Raw genomic sequence first — 19094 nt, 5'->3', positions numbered from 1 at the left:
CTATCCCTCTATTTGTGAGTGTTCATTGGGCACATCACTTAATACCTCAGTGTGTTAGTTTTTATAAAGTTGATAAACTTGTAGAATCTACCATCCAGGTAGATTCTTTTACTCATGAGTTAATACATGTAAAGTGCTTAGGACAATGTTTGTCTATATACGTTTTAGCTTTTATTTACATGCTCAAAAGTTTTAGGTTTCCTGTAACCACTCAGATAGTACATGCCTGGTATGGAAGTTTAATTTTACCATTTAATCAAATAAAATGTGATTATGTACTAAATCTGATATAAAGCTAATTTAATACATGCCATAACAGAATGGAATTTTTTTGAATATCCATCTCTGCTTCTTACATTATTACAATATATCAATCAAAGTGTAACTGAATACTTACATACATCTGGCATGTGGTAGATAGGGAATAAAAGAGAAGCATAAAACATTGCCTCTACCCTTAAGAAGCTTATGTTTAAAAGATGAAACTAATATAAGTGAATACAATGGAATATTATTCAGCCATGAAAAGGAAAGAATTTCTGACACATGCTACAACATAGATGAACCTTGAGGACATTATGCTAAGTGAAGTAAGCCATTCACAAAAAGACATACTGTATGATTCCATTTAAATGAGGTTTCTTAGATTGTCAGATTCATAGAGACAGAAAATAGAATGGTAGTTGCAGAGGTTTGGAGAGAGGAGAACATGGTGAACTATTGTTTAATGAGTATAGAGTTTCAATTTTGTGAGATTAAGAGTTCTGGAGATGTATGATGGTGATGGTTGCACAACAGTGTGAATATACTTAATATTACTGAACCATACACTTAAAAATGGTTAAAATGATCAATTTTCTGTTATGTGTATTTTGTGACAATTAAAAATAATAAGAATATATTTTGATATCGTGTTAGATATTAGAATTTTATATAGCAATGAGAATAGATTACAATAATTGTAACTATGTGGATGTCCTTACATATAACGTTGAACAGAGCAAAATACAAGGTAGTATGTACTGTATATTTACATAAATATGAATGCCAAAAGCAGGTAGACCTAACACATGGTGTTAAAAGTCAGATAATTGGTTATCCTTGTTTTGAATAGTGTCTGAAAAGAGGTATGAGATGAGACTAGTGTTCTGTATCTTGATTTCTGTGTTGTTAATATATGTTTGTTCACCTTGAGAAAATTCTGAGTTGTACCATTGAGATTTTTGAACTTTTTCTGTATAGATTTTTTACTTCAATTAAAATGTCAAAAGAAGATTAAAAAAAAGAAGAGTACAAGTGAAACAATATGAGAAAAATAAGTGACAGACTGTGTGGTACTAAGCTGAAGTATGCAGAAGGGTATACAGAACATGGGGATATTAGTGTTGACGAGAATATTTGAAGAAGTCTTCTGATGACTTCCCTGGTGGCTCAGTGGTAAAGAATTTACCTGCCAGTGCAGGAGAAATGGGTTCTATCCCTAGTCCAGGAAGATCCCACATACCATGGAGCAACTAAGCCTGTGCACCACAATTATTGAACCTGTGCTCTAGATCCCGGGAACCGCAACTACTGAGCCCTTGAGCTACAAGTACTGAAGCCCTTGCACCCTAAAGCTTGTGTTCCACAGCAAGAGAAGCCACCACAATTAGAAGCCTGCATACCACAACTAAAAAGTAGCCACTGCTTGCCCCAATCAAAGAAAAGCCCGTGCAGCACTGAAGACCCAGCATAACCAAAAAACAAAAGAATACAAAAAAGGAAACCTTCTGATAGGAGATAGACTTGAAAAGCATATGGAGTTCATATAGTTAAAAGGGAGGGCAAAGGGGATTCAAGGCAAAGGATCTAGTTGAGAAGACATCTGAAGGAGGAAATGAAGATGGAAGATAGGATTTAAGTGTGATTGATACCTAATATTCATATTGTGAGGTATGGAGAAGTAATATTATGAAATAGTTTTTCTTTCATGCTAGCAATACTTTATTGAGGTATAACTTATACATACATATATATATATATGATAAAGTTATGACCAACCTAGACAGCATATTGAAAAGCAGAGACATTACTTTCTCAACATAGATCCGTCTAGTCAAGGCTATGGTTTTTCCACTGGTCATGTATAGATGTGAAAGTTGGACTATAAAGAAAACTGAGCGCCGAAGAATTGATGCTTTTGAACTGTGGTGTTGGAGAAGACTCTTGAGAGTCCTGTGGACTGCAAGGAGATCCAACCAGTCCATTCTAAAGGAAATCAGTCCTGGGTGTTCATTGGAGGGACTAATGTTGAAGCTGAAACTCCAGTACTTTGACCACCTGATGTGAAGAGCTGACTCATTTGAGAAGACCCTGATGCTGGGAAAGATTGAGGGCAGGAAGAGAAGGGGACAACAGAGGATGAGATGGTTAGATGGCATCACTGACTCAATGGACATGGGTTTGGGTGGACTCCAGGAGTTGGTGATGGACAGAAAGGCCTGGCATGCTGCAGTTCATGGGGTCACAAAGAGTCAGACACGACTGAGTGACTGAACTGAACTGTACAAATATTAAGAGTATACAGCATGATGAATTTCAGTTTATCTATATAGTCTTGTAACTACCACACAGATGAAGATATAGACATTTCCATCACCCTCAAAAGTTACCTTGGCACCTTTCCAGTTAATAGCTATTCCTACCCTCCTGATAAAACCAGTATTCTGATATTTATTGTTATAGGTTAATTTTGGCTTTTCTTGAACTTTGTATAAATGAATCATACAGTATGTACTGTTTTATTTCTGGCTTCTTTTGCTTAACATAATAGTTTTGAGATTCATCCATTTTGTGTTATCTTTCTGATTGTTTGACCCTTTTACTATTACAGAGTAACTGCAGTCTTTTTCAGAAATGCCATAATTAATCCATCAAAGTCCTCTGCAGGAGTTTATAAGTTGAGAGTTGTTCCACGATAATAATGATATTAAGTACATTATATCCATCTTAGTTTTTGAATTAAAAAACTCAAAGGTGTGACACCCTAAATGTCCTTTCTCAAAGATTCACAGAGCCATAATGTGTTTAACATTTTTTTTTTTAAGTTAGAAAACCACCTTTGCCTGGTCCTACTTTCCTCACTATACTTAAAGGTAGAATATTCATGGAAATAAGCCTCCTTCTTTCAAAATGTGAATCTGTAGTTAAATAAGTCTGTGCTGGCTAGAATTACTCTCCTTATCAATGTAGACCTGGCTGGAGAAACTGAGTTAATTAAGAAATACTTTATTAATTTTAAAACTTGGTTGTGTTGGGAGAAATCGTCTCTATAGGAAAGAGTATCTGTTCCTACTGAAATAGTGGTCCAGTTGATTAATCTGAACTAGACTATAAAGACTTTGAGAGAAGAATTATGTCTTTCTATTTATTGCTTTTGATGGATACCTAATATAATGCTACCAAAATAGTAGGTGATAAGATGATTACATTAAATATTGCTGGGCTTTAATTTCCTTATTTCAAAGTGGGAATGATAAACTATTGTAGCACTAGAAAGCTGTTAAGAAAATAATTATATTAACAGAATTATATTAAATTTAAATAAACTATTACTATAAAATGCTCAGACGGTGTTTGGTGTTGGTAATGTAATGATGAGACATATCATAAGACTATGTCGTTGCTTAAGGAAATGGTATTTCATAATTATGACTGAGGTTTGAGAAATGCCTGTCACTGTGTAAGTCATAGTCAGCTGTTGTATTGCAATTTAACCCTCAACTGTGTGTCTGTGTGTTTTCTATTTTCAATTATAGGCTAAAGTTCTGCAGTTACTAGCCACCGTTTATTTGGATTGGGACAGCATTGAATATCACGATAAGGCTCTCAACATTATAAACCTAGCAAACAAGGTATAAAAGGCTTTTACTTTGAATATTATGTTAATGCAACTGTGAAAGCATTGATTCACATTTTGAAATCCAGTTTAGACATTTGCTCCAGTACTCCTTTTTTTTTCAAGTAACATATTGTGACAGTTTCTTCTGCAGTGCACAAAGGAAGAATAAAATATACTTCTATGACAACAGATATTTTTGAAAAAATTTTCTTTTGTACAATCAGAAAGTGTTGTCTACCATGAGTAAATTTTAGGATAAAAAAGAAATGATGAATGACAAAACCCACTGAAATGTTGTGAAGTGATTGGCCTCCAACTAATAAAATAATATTTAAAAAAAAAAAGAAATGATGATAAAATAGGCAGATAATGGTATTTAGTGTAAAAAACAACATAAATGTTTCACATTAGCTCATACTCATACATCGGAGAAGGCAGTGGTAGCCCACTTCAGTACTCTTGCCAGGAAAATCCCATGGACGGAGGAGCCTGGTAGACTGCAGTCCATGGGGTTGCAAAGAGTCGGACACAGCTGAGTGACTTCACTTTCACTTTTCACTTTCATGCATTGGAGAAGGAAATGGCAACCCACTCCAGTGTTCTTGCCTGGAGAATCCCAGGGGTGGCGGAGCATGGTGGGCTGCCGTCTATGGGGTTGCACAGAGTCGGACACGACTGAAGCGACTTAGCAGCAGCAGCATACTCATACATACGAACACACACACACACACACACACACACACACACACACACACACACACACACACACACACACACACATACATACATACATACATACATACATACATACATACATACATACACTTGTACATACCTTATACTCCTAAACAAGGAACACTGATAGACTGAAGGCTGTTTAAAAAGAGATTTAATTAGGATCAATGTGTCTTATTCTGTAAGGCAATTAAATATACTAATACATTCTTAAAGGTTTTTTTTTTTTTTTCAACAAGATGGGATTCATGAAAGGAATAGTTTAATCAGGATATTAAATTGAGAGACCATTTATTTGAACTATATTTTCTTGAAATTTATGTCACATGAATGGGGTTATTCAATGCTGATAAGCTTCTTTTATATTAAATTTTTAAATTTAAAAATATTAACATACATGAACATTTTCAAAAGTTGCATCCTGTTTTGTTTTGCATTTGCTGAGATGCAAGTCTAAATAAAAAACAGAATCCCAAGACAATTGAGGCAGTTGCGTACTAGCTACATGGCTTCTTCTCAGCATGTGTTTTTGTTCACTAGATGTAGAAGTTGCAGTTTTTATAACAATAATTGTTCATCTGCCTTAGTCCTGACATTTCACATTTAATAGCCTAATTATTGATCATGGACATCAATAAACTGGGTGTGTTGGAATTTCAGTGGCAGTATACATGTAAAAGAGTTTTATTTGTAAAAGATTTCAAACCTAGAGAAAGACTGAAAGAATAATAGTGCGAAGAATTCTTCCCTATATGCTTTACCCAGCATCACCTGTTATTAACATTTTGTGCATTCTGTTTCTCTATATTCAGTTCAGTTTAGTCGCTCAGTTGAGTCCGACTCTTTGCGACCCCATGGACTGCAGCACACTAAGCTTCCCTGTCCATCACCAACTCCCGGAGCATGTTCAAACTCCTGTCCATTGAGTCGGTGATGCCATCCAACCATCTCATCTTCTTTTGTCCCCTTCTCCTCCTGCCTTCAATCTTTCCCAGCATCAGAGTCTTTTCAAATGAGTCAGTTCTTCACATTAGGTGGCCAAAGTTTTGGAGTTTCAGCTTTAGCATCAGTGCTTCCAGTGAATATTCAGGACTGATTTCCTTTAGGATGGACTGGTTGGATATCCTTGTAGTCCAAGGGACTCTCAAGAGTCTTCTCCAACACCACTGTTCAAAAGCATCAATTGTTTGGTGCTCAGCTTTCTTTATGGTCCACCTCTCACATCCATACATGACTAATGGAAAAAACATCAATTTCAACAGATGGACTTTGTTGGCAAAGTAATGTCTCTGATTTTAATATGCTGTCTAGGTTGGTCATAACTTTTCTTCGAGGAACATGCATCTTTTAATTTCATGGTTGCAGTCACCATCTGCAGTGATTTTGGAGCCCAAGAAAATGAAGTCTGTCACTGTTTGCATTATTTCCCCATCTGTTGCCATGAAGTGATGGTACCAGATGCCACAATCTTCATTTCTTGAATGTTGAGTTTTAAGCCAACTTTTTCACTCTCTTCTTTCACTTTCATCAAGAGGCTCTTTATTTCCTCTTCACTTTCTGCCATAAGGGTGGTGTCATCTGCATATCTGAGGTTATTTGATATTTCTCCCAGCAATTTTGATTCCAGCTTGTGCTTCATCCAGCCCAGTGTTTCTCATGATGTACTTTGCATATAAGTTACATACGCAGGGTGGCAATATCCAGCCTTGACGTACTCCTTTCCCTATTTGGAGCCAGTCTGTTGTTCCATGTCCAGTTCTAACTGTTGCTTCTTGACCTGCATACAGATTTCTCGAGAGGCAGGTCAGGTGGTCTGGTATTCCCATCTCTTCCAGGATTTTCCACAGTTTATTGTGATCCACACAGTCAAAGGCTTTGGCATAGTCAATAAAGCAGAAATAGATATTTTTCTGGAACTCTCTTGCTTTTCCAATGGTCCAACCTATGTTGGCAATTTGATCTCTGGTTCTTCTGCCTTTTCTAAAACCAGCTTGAACATCTGGAAGTTCTCGGTTCACGTATTGTTGAAGCCTGGCTTGGAAAATTTTGAGCATTACACTGCTAGCGTGTGAGATGAGTGCAATTGTGTGGTAGTTTGAGCATTCTTTGGCATTGCCTTTCTTTGAGTTTAGATTGAAAACTGACCTTTTCCAGTCCTGTGGCCACTGTCGAGTTTTCCAAATTGGCTGGTATATTGGGTGCCGCAGTTTACAGCATCATCTTTTAGGATTTGAAGTAGCTCAGCTGGAATTCCATCACTTCCTATAGCTTTGTTCGTAGTGATGGTTCCTAAGGCCCACCTGACTTCACATTCCAGGATGTCTGGCTCTAGGTGAGTGTTCACACCATCGTGGTTAGCTGGATCATTAAGATCTTTTTTGTACAGTTTTGTGTACTCTTGCCACTTCTTCTTAATATCTTCTGCTTCTGTTAGGTCCATACCATTTCTGTCCTTTATTGAGCCCATCTTTGCATGAAATGTTCACTTGGTATCTCTAATTTTCTTGAAGAGATCTCTAGTCTTTCCCATTCTGTTGTTTCCCTCTATTTCTTTGCCTTGATTTCTGAGGAAGCCTTTCTTATCTCTCCTTGCTATTTTTTGGAACTCTACATTCAGATGGGTATATCTTTCCTTTTCTCTTTTACCTTTTGCTTCTCTTCTTTTCTCAGCTATTTTTAAGGCCTCCTAAGACAACCATTTTGCCTTTTTGCATTTCCTTTTTTGGGGGGATAGTCTTGATCACTGCCTCCTGTACAAAATCATGAACCTCTGTCCATAGTTCTTCAGGCACTCTGTCTATCAAATCTAATCTCTTGAATTTATTTGTCACTTCCAGTGTACAATCGTAAGGGATTTGATTTATGTTGTACCTGAATGGTCATACCTGAATATATAACTCTCTATATTATTGGGAAAATATAATTCATGTGTTCATATTATTGAGGGTAATATATTGATATATATGAACTTTATTATATATATATAAAACATATATATATATAGAATAATATATATTATATGCATTCATGTATATATGAACTGCTTTGTTCTGTTTCCAGGTTGTTTTGACATTCCTTGCACTTTCATATGAATTTGGGAATCAGCTTATCAATTTCTACAAAGATGCCAGCTGGGAATTTGATTGCATTGAATCTATAGATCAATTGGGAGATTACTGCTATCTAAACAAATTATAAGTTTTCCAATCCAGGAACATGAGATGTGTTTTTATTTATTTAGGTCTTCTTTAATTTCTTTCAACAGTGTTTTATAAGTTTCAGTGTAGAAGTCTTGCCCTTATTTTTAAAATTCATTCCTATGTATTTTATTCTTTTTTGTTGCTGTTATAAATGGAATTATTTTCTTACCTTCACTTTTGGATTGTTCATTGCTAGTATATAAAACTGGAGAAGGATATGGCAGCCCACTCCAGCATTCTTGCCTGGAGAATCCCAGGGATAGCAGAGCCTGGTGGGCTGCTGTCTATGGGGTCACAGAGAGTCGGACACGACTGAAGCAACTTAGCAGCAGCAGCAGCAGTATATAAAACATGTTTTGAGCTCAAGACATATTGGAATATGCCCATTAGGAAAGATGGTAATGTTAGAAATTATAATGCATTCTTAGTTTATTCTTGTTTTGATATCATCATTATTTAAATGGTTATAATACCTGTGGTTGCTTTCCCTAACTTTCCATTTCTCAGGCATCTCATATATGCATTTACAGAGCATGAAACTAATGAAAATAGTGTTCATGTAGAGGTTGATTGATGTTGTAGAAAGAAAAATTCTGTTTTGTGAGCCTAGACTGCACTTTTTTTTTTCACGACACTTTTTTATTACAGTAAAAGCAGTATACAAAGTGTAAATGTTGACTTCTTTTACATTTTCTGGTACAAAAACTTATTTTATGCAACTTGAACAGATTAAAAAATAGTTGGGGCAGGGGGGAGTTGAATATTACTGTTTTCATTCATTGCTGCTTATAAGATAAAGCCAGGGTTTCAAAACCTGTATTACTTTGATGCTGCTGCTACTGCTACTGCTGCTAAGTTGCTTCAGTCGTATCCGACTCTGTGTGACCCCATAGATGGCAGCCCACTAGGCTCCTCTTTCCCAGGCAAGAATACTGGAGTGGGTTGCCATTTCCTTCTCCAATGCATGAAAGTGAAAAGTGAAAGTGAAGTCGCTCAGTCATGCCCGACTCTTAGCGACCCAATGGACTGCAGCCTACCTACTGGAGTGGGTTTCCATTGCCTTCTCCTAGACTGCACTTTTAATCGTAGACAGCTGTTTCAAAATGTACACTGTCAGGCAGAAGTAGAACCAGGTCCAAGTAGCAAGGACTTGGAAAAACCATTCTGAGTATATTGTTATTAATAGTAAATGTGATAGGCATAGCCTGTAGGAAAGACAGTATGTTTATTTCATTCAACCATTATTTGCAAAGGAATTTGGTTGTTATTAAGATCTCAAAAGAAAGTGGATCTAATTGATGTTTAGGGTTTTGCTTACCAAGATAAGAATATGGTCTTATATTCTCACAATTTAAATATTGACCTTGCCATTAAATGCTTGCCACTCAATAGAAGTGTTTACATGTTCTTTTCCATTAAGATTGAATAAAATATCAGAAAATAGTCTCATGGATAGACTAAATATTATGATTTGAACTTTTATAATTTTGATTTCCTTTGATCATGAGTCATCTTGGTGTGGTTTAGTGAAATAGGCAATTACTTGAAAATTGTCTTTTACATTCTACAGTTAATATCATTGTTATTTCTTTGTTTAAAATAGGAACAGTTACATCCAGTTGGGCTTTTCTTAAAGGTGAAAATCCTTTTGATGGGTGAAGTAACTAATGAAGAACTTTTTCACAGTAAGTAACATCTCTGTGCGTGAAAAGTACAGAGTTTTGAAATATTAATACCAATTTGTTGACTGTAAGATATTTTGTATTATACTAGCATAGGTATAATTTGATGGTGACTGAGAAGGAAATTGAGTACATAAGATTGTCAGGAAGCAAAGGAGAAGGAAGAGAACACAGTAGGAAATTCAGCAAGTATTAAAAAAAAAAGCTAAATAAAAACTATCAGTTTTCTTTTAATCTAGCAGAAAATTGCAGCTGCCCAACCTGCCCATCATGAAAAAAGATACCTATTGATAGAAAAAGCCTTTGCAATGCTGTGCCTTTTATAATTACTTGTCTGTGAAGTGAATGTGAAAGTCGTTCAGTTGTGTCCGACTTTGCAACCCCATGGACGATACAGTCCATGGGATTCTCTAGGCCAGAATACTGGAGTGGGTAGTCTTTACTTTCTCCAGGGGATCTTCCCAACAGGGATTGATCCCAGGTCTCCCGTATTGCAGGCGGATTCCTTACCAACTGAGCCACAAGGTAAGCCCAAGAATACTGGAGTGGGTAGCCTATCCCTTCTCTAGCTGATCTTCCTGACCCAGGAATCGAACCAGGGTGTCCTGCATTGTGGGTGGATTCTTTACCAACTGAGCTATCAAGGAAGCCCAATTACTTGTATAAACATTGCTCTTTGTTTTCAAAATTCTCAAGGAACTAGAATGTGCATATCTCAGCATAAACTGATATGCAGCTCTGAGTCATTTGGCAAGTCACTTAAATTTCTATGCTTCAGTTTCTTCATCTTTAAAAAAAAGATATATATATATATATATATATATAATATTAATGTCTATCTCATTGTGGTGTTGAAGTAATTGGCCTCCAACTAATAAAATAAAATAAATAAAATAAAATAAAATAAAATAAAAAAAAGAAAAAAGTATGTAAAGTATTTAGTTCCATGCTTGGTACATAGTTAGTGTGCAATAAATATTACCTATCATTTAGTTATTATGGTTACTACTATTAGCTGTTATTAGTACTATACAGAGGAATTAAGTGAGGCAAAATATCTCTCTATGCACATTGACCTCTTAACAATATTTCAATTATGTTTAGTCATAAAAATAGTTTAAAAATTTAATGTGTACCTGCTTTATTTTTTTACTGTATAAAATATAATCATAGAGCTGTATTATTTTTGCTATATGTTATATGTTAGTATAATAACTGATTATCCAGTAAATAATAGCAATTTATAATAAGTAGGACTGTAATCAGATTTGGAAGTTCCTGTAAATTTAGTACCTCTTTGGTACTAAAACTTTCTGTGATTTTTAGAATATTAGCCAATCATCAGGAGATCTCAGGATCTGAAATACATAGAGGATTCTGCACCTCTAGGTATTAGTATCAGCTCAGATATGCACAGGCTGAAATCTGTTCAGAGCCAGAAAGACAACTTCATTCTTGTTTTGCAGTATGGGAGTAAACAAACCAACTAAGCAATTAGAGGAATAGTCTTATTCAAACTAATATAGGTTGGGAAGATCAGAGAGATTATTGGAGTTACCTAGTTTGAAGTTATTTCCTATTAAATTTTTTAAAATCAAAATGTAGAAAAGAAACAATTTAAAATGAAATTATTCTTTATTTTCAGATTGTTTTTACTTAGCTCAATCTAGATACTCATGATAGAGTAATGAAGTTGCAACATCAGATTATAAACTAGGAAACTTCCATGAATTTAAGTTTTCTATAGTTTAAAGTAATACAATTATCTTTCATTTTGTTATATTAAATATATTGGTATATATGAAACTTGCATTTTTATAATATGTTCATTTTTTTGCTAATGAAAGTACTTTAAGAATCATCACCCTAACTACTGTCATTAGAACTTCACTGGTATTTTTTTATAGTGAGTAAGTAGACATTTAAAAATATGTAATGTTTTTTATTATGAAAAAGTAGTTTTTGGAATATACTAAAAATACTCATTGTCCACCATGCACTGGAATATCAGCTCTGTGGCAGCAGAGATTTTTGTGTGTTTTGTCTACTGCTGGATTCCCAGCACAGCTCCCTGGCACTAAGAATACATTTATTAGCTATTTGTTGAATAAATAATCTAAACACAGTCACTTTTAGAAATTTGATGGTTTATTTTCAGTATCTTAATTTGCTCTTTTACAGAATTTATAGACAGCCTTTGTTTTCCAGTTTTTTTTACTAATCTTATAATTCATATTGGTGCATATTCATTTTTTTAAATGAAAAACAGTTTTATTTTATATTTAACAATTTGAATGGTTGCATAGTAATTTGTCACTATCCTATAGTGGAGACTCAGTATACATCATTTTTCTTGTCATTATAATCTGTGTTGCTTTTATTAATAATATCTTTGTTCGTTACATTTCCCCACATTTATTTCAGATGCCTTTTCAGAAGTACAATTTCTGAAATAAAGAGAATCATAATAGCAGCTGTCATTTATTGAATCCTTACTAAGTACTAGCTCTTCTGCTATGTAATTTACATGTATTATCTCACGTAAGTCTCTCAACAACCCTGAGAGATTGGTGATTTGTTCCCCACTTTACAGATGGCAAAACTAAAGTCCATAAAAACTAAGTAAATTGACTATGGTCATAAAAGTGGCAAGTGGTTTCAAATGTGGATCTGTCTGACTGACTTCAGATCCCAAGCTCTTAATCACTGGGTTTTTAGCATATAGTACTCAAATTGCTTTTCAAAAGGTTCCTTTGCCTGTTTCACTGCATTCTCTGTAGCATTGGATATTACTGGCATATAAAAAGGCTTTGATGAATTGTTAGGCAATACATGATATATGGCAAACATTTAGAAAGTAGATTTTGAACAAAGGAAAATTATTGAAAATAGCTAAGCTTCCTCAAAAATGAAACTGATATTATTATTTCATTTTTTCTTTTTGTTAGCTGTTATGGAAATTCTACATTTTGGCATGTCTATGAACTTCTGTCTGAATATTGCTAAACTGCTGATGGATCATGAAAGGTATAGAAGAATTGATTTTCTTTTCTTTAAAGACTAACATTTTTCTAAGGTTTTCATTAACCTAAGTTGAATTATATCTGTTTATATCTATATCTATCTATACCCATATTCACAAAGCACAATATTTGGCATTGTGCTAATCAAATTAGAAGATGGAACTGCTTGCTTAATGATTTAAACAATAAGTTCAGTTCAGATTAGTTCAGTCGCTCAGTCGTGTCTGACTCTTTGAGACCCCATGAACCACAGCACGCCAGGCCTCCCTGTCCATCACCAACTCCTGGAGTTTACTCAAACTCATGTCCATTGAGTTGGTGATGCCATCTAACCATCTCATCCTCTGTCATCCCCTTATCCTCCCACCTTCAAGCTTTCCCAGCATCAGGGTCTTTTCAAATGAGTCAGCTTTTCACATCTGGTGGCCAAAGTATTGGAGTTTCAGCTTCAACATCAGTCCTTCCAATGAACACCCAGGACTAATCTCCTTTAGGATGGACTGGTTGGATCTCCTTGCAGTCCAAGGGACTCTCAAGAATCTTCTCCAACACCACAGTACAAAAGCATCAATTCTTCGGTGCTCACCTTTCTTTATAGTCCAACTCTCACACCCATACATGGCTACTGGAAAAACCGTAGCCTTGACTAGACAGACCTTTGTTGACAAAGTAATGTCTCTGCTTTTTAATATGCTGTCTAGGTTGGTCATAACTTTCTTTCCAAAGAGTAGTCAAGGAGTAAACAATAAGTGGTTAAGTCAATTTTAAAATTTATATTAAAATTTTTAAAAAATAAATGAAAAAGAAGTTTCATTTTAAGCTAGGGTTTTGTAAAACCAGAGTTGACTAGGTTAACTTGCAGGCCAGTGTCATGTGGAACTGGAAGGCATGTGCAAGTGTAGTTCTGCAGATGATATACCCCTCTGGCTCTATCATCATGGGATTATTAATGTCAGAAGGGACCTTAAAGTACTTGTACACCTCTTTAGTGGTTTTCAAGCTCTGATATTCATCAAATTTACTCTGAATAAGCACTTGAACAGATGGTGAACATCGTTAGTCTTCAGGAAAATGCAAATCAAAACCACAATGAGAAACTGCTTTATACCACTAGGATGGCTGTAATCAAAAAGATAGATAATAACAGAAATTGACAAGGATGTGAAAAATTGTAATCCTCATACACTGCTGGTGGGAATGTAAAATGGTATAGCTACTTTAGAAACAGTCAGTTCCTGAATAAGTTAAATAGAGAGTTACCATATGACCCAGCGGTTCCAATCCTGAGTTAAACAGGAAACATATCCATACAAACACGGGTATATGAATGTTCGTAGCAGCATTATTTTTAATAATCAAATGTGGAAATACCAAAATATCTATGAACTAATGAAAAGAAAAGCAAAATGTAGTGTACTTATATCATGGAATATTGTTGTTTAGTTGCTAAGTCATGTCTGACTCTTTGTGACCCCATGAACTGCATGCAGTATGTCAGGCGTTCCTGTCTTTCACTATCTCCCAGAGTTTGCTCAAACACATGTCCATTGAGTTGGTGATGCAATCCAACCATCTCATCCTCTGTCACCCCCTTCTCCTCTTGCCCTCAATCTTTCCCAGCATCGGGGTCTTTTCCAATGAATAGGCTCTTTGCATCAGGTGACCAAAGGCTTGGAACTTCAGCTTCGGCATCAGTCCTTCAATGAATAATCAGGGTTGATTACTTTTAGGATTGACCGGTTTGATCTTGCTGTCCAAGGGACACTCAAGAGTCTTCTCCAGCACCAGAGTTTGAAACTACCAGTTTTTTGGTGCTCAGCCTTCTTTATGGTCCAACTCTCATATCTCTACATGACTACTGGAAAACCATAGTTTTGACTTTATGGACCTTTGTCGGCAAAGTAATGTTTCTGCTTTTTAATATGCTCTCTAGGCTTATTGTAGCTTTTCTTCCAAGGAGCAAGCGTGCTGTCATTCATGGCTGCAGTCACCATCTGCAGTGATTTTGGAGCCCAAGAAAATAAAGTCTCTTCCTATTTCCATTTTTTCCCCATTTGCCATGAAGTGATGGGACCAGATGCCATGATCTTAGTTTGTTGAATGTTGAGTTTTAAGCCAGCTTTTTCATTCTCCTCTTTCACTTTCATCAAGAGGCTCTTTGCTTTCTGCCATAAGGGTGGTGTCATCTGCATATCTGAGGTTGTTAATGCTTCTCCTGGCAGTCTTGATTCCAGCTTGTGAGTTATCCAGCCTGGAACTTCTCATAATGTACTTACTCTGTATATAAGTTAAATAAGTAGGGTTACAGTATACAGCCTTGACATACTTCTTTCCCAGTTTTGAACCAGTCTGTGGTTCCATGTCCAATCCTAACTGTTGCTTCTTATCCTGCATACAGGCTTCTCAGGAAACAGTTGAGGTGGTCTGGTATTCCCATCTCTTAAAGAATTTTCCATAGTTTGTTGTGATCCACATAGTCAAAGGCTTTAACATAGTCAGTGAAGCAGATGTTTTTTCTGAAATTCCCTTGCTTTTTCTGTGATTCAGCAGATATTGGCAATTTGTTCTCTTTTTCCTCTGCCTTTTCTAAATCCAACTTGTACATCTGAAGTAAGTAATTACATGAATATACAGTTTTAATTGTTTTTTTTTGTCTGTGCTGGGTCTTCGTTGCTGTGCACGGGCTTTCTCTAGTGGAGGAGAATGGTAGCTACTCTTCTAGTTGCGGTGCCTGGGCTTCTCATTGCAGTGGCTTCTCTTCTTATGGAGTACGAGCTATAGGACATGGGTCTTCAGTTGTTACCACGCTGGACATGGGCTCAGTAGTTGTGGCTGTCAGGCTCCAGAGCACAGGCTCAGCAGTTGTAGCACCCAGGCTTAGTTGTCCTGTGGTAAGGGGATCTTCCCGGACCAGAAATTGAACCAGTGTCTCCTTCGTTGCAAGGCAGATTCTTAACCACTGGACCTCCTGGGAAGCCCCACATGAATGTAAATTTTTAATTCACATGTTCTTAGTGAAGTGATTTCTTTGGGAAACTCGTTTGGCAGGGACTAATCTGACTCACTTTTCTATGTTGAAATTGATTTGCAGAGATGGAATTGATTATATGAACTACATACTCAAAATTTTAGACTTAAAGATTGAATTCTTAAGAATGTGTTTTCTGATTTTCAACATTATAATAATGAAAAACATTATTTATTTTGCCTTTCTCAATATTACTAAAGTGACTAAAGAACTACGAATTAAACTGTAGTATAGTGTGATAGTAAATTCTAATTAGACAAATTTGGAATATCAGGTGTGGTGGACATTTACTGCTTTTGGTCAGTCATCACTCATTCAATCCACTTTCTTACTGATAACATTATCCAAATTTCCATTTAGGTATCTACTTATTCCCTATCAGTGTATGTGGACATTGACATATTGGTGTAGGAGAAAAAATTTCAGTTTTCTATTTCCAAATCAAAAGAATAATCAATTTCAAGAAGAAAATTTGAGAAATTAAGTGTTTTTTAGATTTCAAATTTAAAATATAGCTTGTATTTTTTTACATGTTTGTACATTGTTAGTATGTGTGTGCTTAGTCGCTCAGTTGTGTCCGACTCTCTGCGACCCCATGGACTCCTCTGTCCATGGGGATTCTCCAGGCAAGAATACTGGAGTGGGTTGCCATGCCCTCCTCCAGGGGATCTTCGCAACCCAGGTCTCTTGCATTGCAGGCAGATTCTTTACCATCTAAGCCACCAGGGAAGCTATTAGTATGCTTGCAGAATAATCCAGTTAATAAAGTTTGATTACATATCTGGCCCCCTTTTTTTTTACTTGTGGTCTATTTCACTCATGTATATTACACACTTGCATCTATAGATAGTATAAGAAGTTGCATTATGTAATGGATAATTATTTTAACAATAATTGTATAGCAAAAGCAAAAATACATGTTATGTAGAGAAGTTTCTTTTAGCAATAAAAGCTAAATGTGCAGAATGTTAACCGTTAGAAAGTGAATGCAGTTGTGCTATTCAGAAAACTAATGTAGTCTTCTGATGATAAAATCTTGCGTATTTTGATGAATGATTGAAAATACCATGTTCAAGTGATTAAAAAAAATTTTTTTTTTACCTTTTGTAGTCAAGCTTCTTTAGGAGTCACAGTACAGACAAGTCCAGGTTATTTGTTTATGAGATCCTGATCATACATGGTGCTATATAAGGGAAGAACACATGCTTTGAGTTCTAGAAAAGCAGTTAGTTTGACATTTTGTTATTGTGAATAATTTTCCAGAAACTATTTGCTTGTGTCTGTTTACTCTCTGACTTTATCATTTAAGTAAACTTGTCTAAAGATAAGATTAATTTGGCATGCCTTTTTCTCACCACTCCTTGCTGGTTTATGTTAGTTAATGTCAAACTTTATAATGTATATATGATCAACTGAAGATCTTGTTAAAATAGAGATTTTAATTTACTAGGTCTGGGATGGGGACTGAGATTTGCAATTCTAACAAGCTTCCAGATGATGCTGATATTGTAGATCTGTGAACCACACTTTGGCCAGGTTTGGGAGTTTATTGCCAACTTTGTGGAAAAAAAAAAAATCACAATTTTTCCTGTCTCTAGTTACATCACCCTTCAGTTTTCCATAATTTCTTAAAGACTTTTATGAGTCTCATTTACAAATGTCTTAGTCTCTTATAATACAAACTCATTTGATCTAGGGGTCCAAAACTCTTTTATTAGTTACTATTACTATCTTCTCACATTGCTTTTTAATTTCTTCTTTTCAGAATTTTTATCAATATGTTTACTCTGAAATTTACCATGAGTATAATGAAAATTTTAAAGGAAAAAGATCATATTTAATGTATTATCCTAACAATCTGTTTTTAGTTTTTTTCTTTCCTTCAGCTTTCTTCCAAGCCTTCTTCTTAAATAAGGCTTGGTTTTTTTAAATTAACATAATAGTTTTTGAACTCACTGTTGAATATTATAATAAAATGTTTAAGAGCTCTCTCATTTCTTCACTCTAAAAGAGTTCCTGAAGAGTTCTATTGATAGAAAATTTGATATAGTAAATACTGTTTTTCCATAGGTTTACATTATAAAAATAAAAATGACTTACCTTCAGGGAAGTCCCAGGCATTCCAGTGGTTAGGACTCCATGCTTTCACTGCTGAGGGCCTGGGTTCAATCCCTGGTTGGGAAACTAAGATCTACAAATGGACCATAGCTATAATGAAATTTTTAAAGAAAAAAGATCATATCTAAACTTAGTATCCTAAGGAGTTGTGTGGCATGGTCAAAAAAAAACTTACCTCCAAAATATTTGGCTCTAAGATATAATAAAATCATACTTAGGAATATAGCAAAATTTAAAAATGATATGTTTAGATGAAATTCATTCCTCTGATAATATAATAATAAGTATTTGAGTGGGTTGCAGAAATGGCATGGTAGCTGAGATGAGTGAGATAATTTCCTAAAAACATAGAAAAAGAGGCAGATTTTTAATATTAAGGCCCTCACACTCTCAATACTAATTCCTTCCTGGGATAGGTCTAAAAGATTATCATTAAACACTAGGAGGTAAAAGCACTCATCAACTACCTCTGGGATTTTATTTAATCATGCCCACATGGTTTTTCCCATGTAATAGGAAAAAGCATCAAAGCAGAGTACTGTTGTTAAGACTTAACCATAGATCTTTTTTCTTCTCTCTTATTACAGGTGAGGCATTCATATAACATACTTTGTAAGGCATGAATTAGAATTTTTGTTTTAATAAAAATTCTTAACGAGTTTGTTAGAAATCATAGTTCCAGTCTGTAGGAAGTGAAGGTGGCACAGAATATATACTCATTTTTTTTAATTTCCCCCTGGGGTAGGGATTGGTTTTAGGATGTTTGAGCTGGAGAAAGGAATAGAAAGGATTTTTTAAGGTTGATTGTTTTTTGGAGACAAGAGTTTTATTTTCCTTAGCACATTGGTTGCATTGCATTTCATTTTATCAACAAAAATTGTATCTAGTGCAACATGTTGTCGGGGGTCTGGTTGGAGATAAAAAGAAATATAAGAAGCAGACATTCCTCCAATGAATTTATTGTTCACTACAATAAGCTAAGCATGTGTATGCTTGATCAGTCAGCTGACAATAAAATGTAGAATTTGAGAAATGCATAGTATAGGTGATTTATATGAATCCTATATGACTTTAGAAGAAGGAGTAAAAGCTCGCTGTGGGGTCCGTTGGTCATGGAATGCTTAATGAAGGGGATAGTGACTTAGAAATGGGTAAGATTTTCATATAGGTGAGTAAGTAGTAATTACCGACAGGAAGATTAAAGTGATCAAAAATATGAGCAAAAGTTGCTATAATTTAGTCCAGTTTAGCATCGTCTATGTAAAGGACAACATATGGAACACATAGGGGATTCTTTCAGGGAACTTACAAGTCTTACTGTAAAGAGGGTATTTGTAAAGATAACAATACAAGACAGCACATGGAAAAGGAGAATAATTGACAAATTAGTATAGAAATCAGAAGAGGCCTAGACCATTGTGTACTGGG

The 19094-nt window shown here is 35.3% G+C and overlaps 1 protein-coding gene across 1 annotated transcript in view; it reads left to right on the top strand.

The window, feature by feature from the left end:
* Positions 1 to 19094, top strand: part of TEX11 (testis expressed 11) — a 254826-nt gene that overhangs the window by 100324 nt on the left and 135408 nt on the right. Inside the window, exons 11-13 of the mRNA XM_065915873.1 lie at positions 3798 to 3893; positions 9419 to 9500; positions 12446 to 12524. Of these exons, the coding sequence (XP_065771945.1) occupies positions 3798 to 3893; positions 9419 to 9500; positions 12446 to 12524 (257 nt within the window). The remainder of the gene's footprint in view (positions 1 to 3797; positions 3894 to 9418; positions 9501 to 12445; positions 12525 to 19094) is intronic.

The sequence above is a fragment of the Muntiacus reevesi genome, chromosome X, assembly GCF_963930625.1.
Source record: "Muntiacus reevesi chromosome X, mMunRee1.1, whole genome shotgun sequence".
In the NCBI taxonomy this organism is placed as follows: Eukaryota; Metazoa; Chordata; class Mammalia; order Artiodactyla; family Cervidae; genus Muntiacus; species Muntiacus reevesi.
Note: the sequence above shows the minus strand (reverse complement) of the source record. Positions and strands in the feature narration are given on the sequence as shown.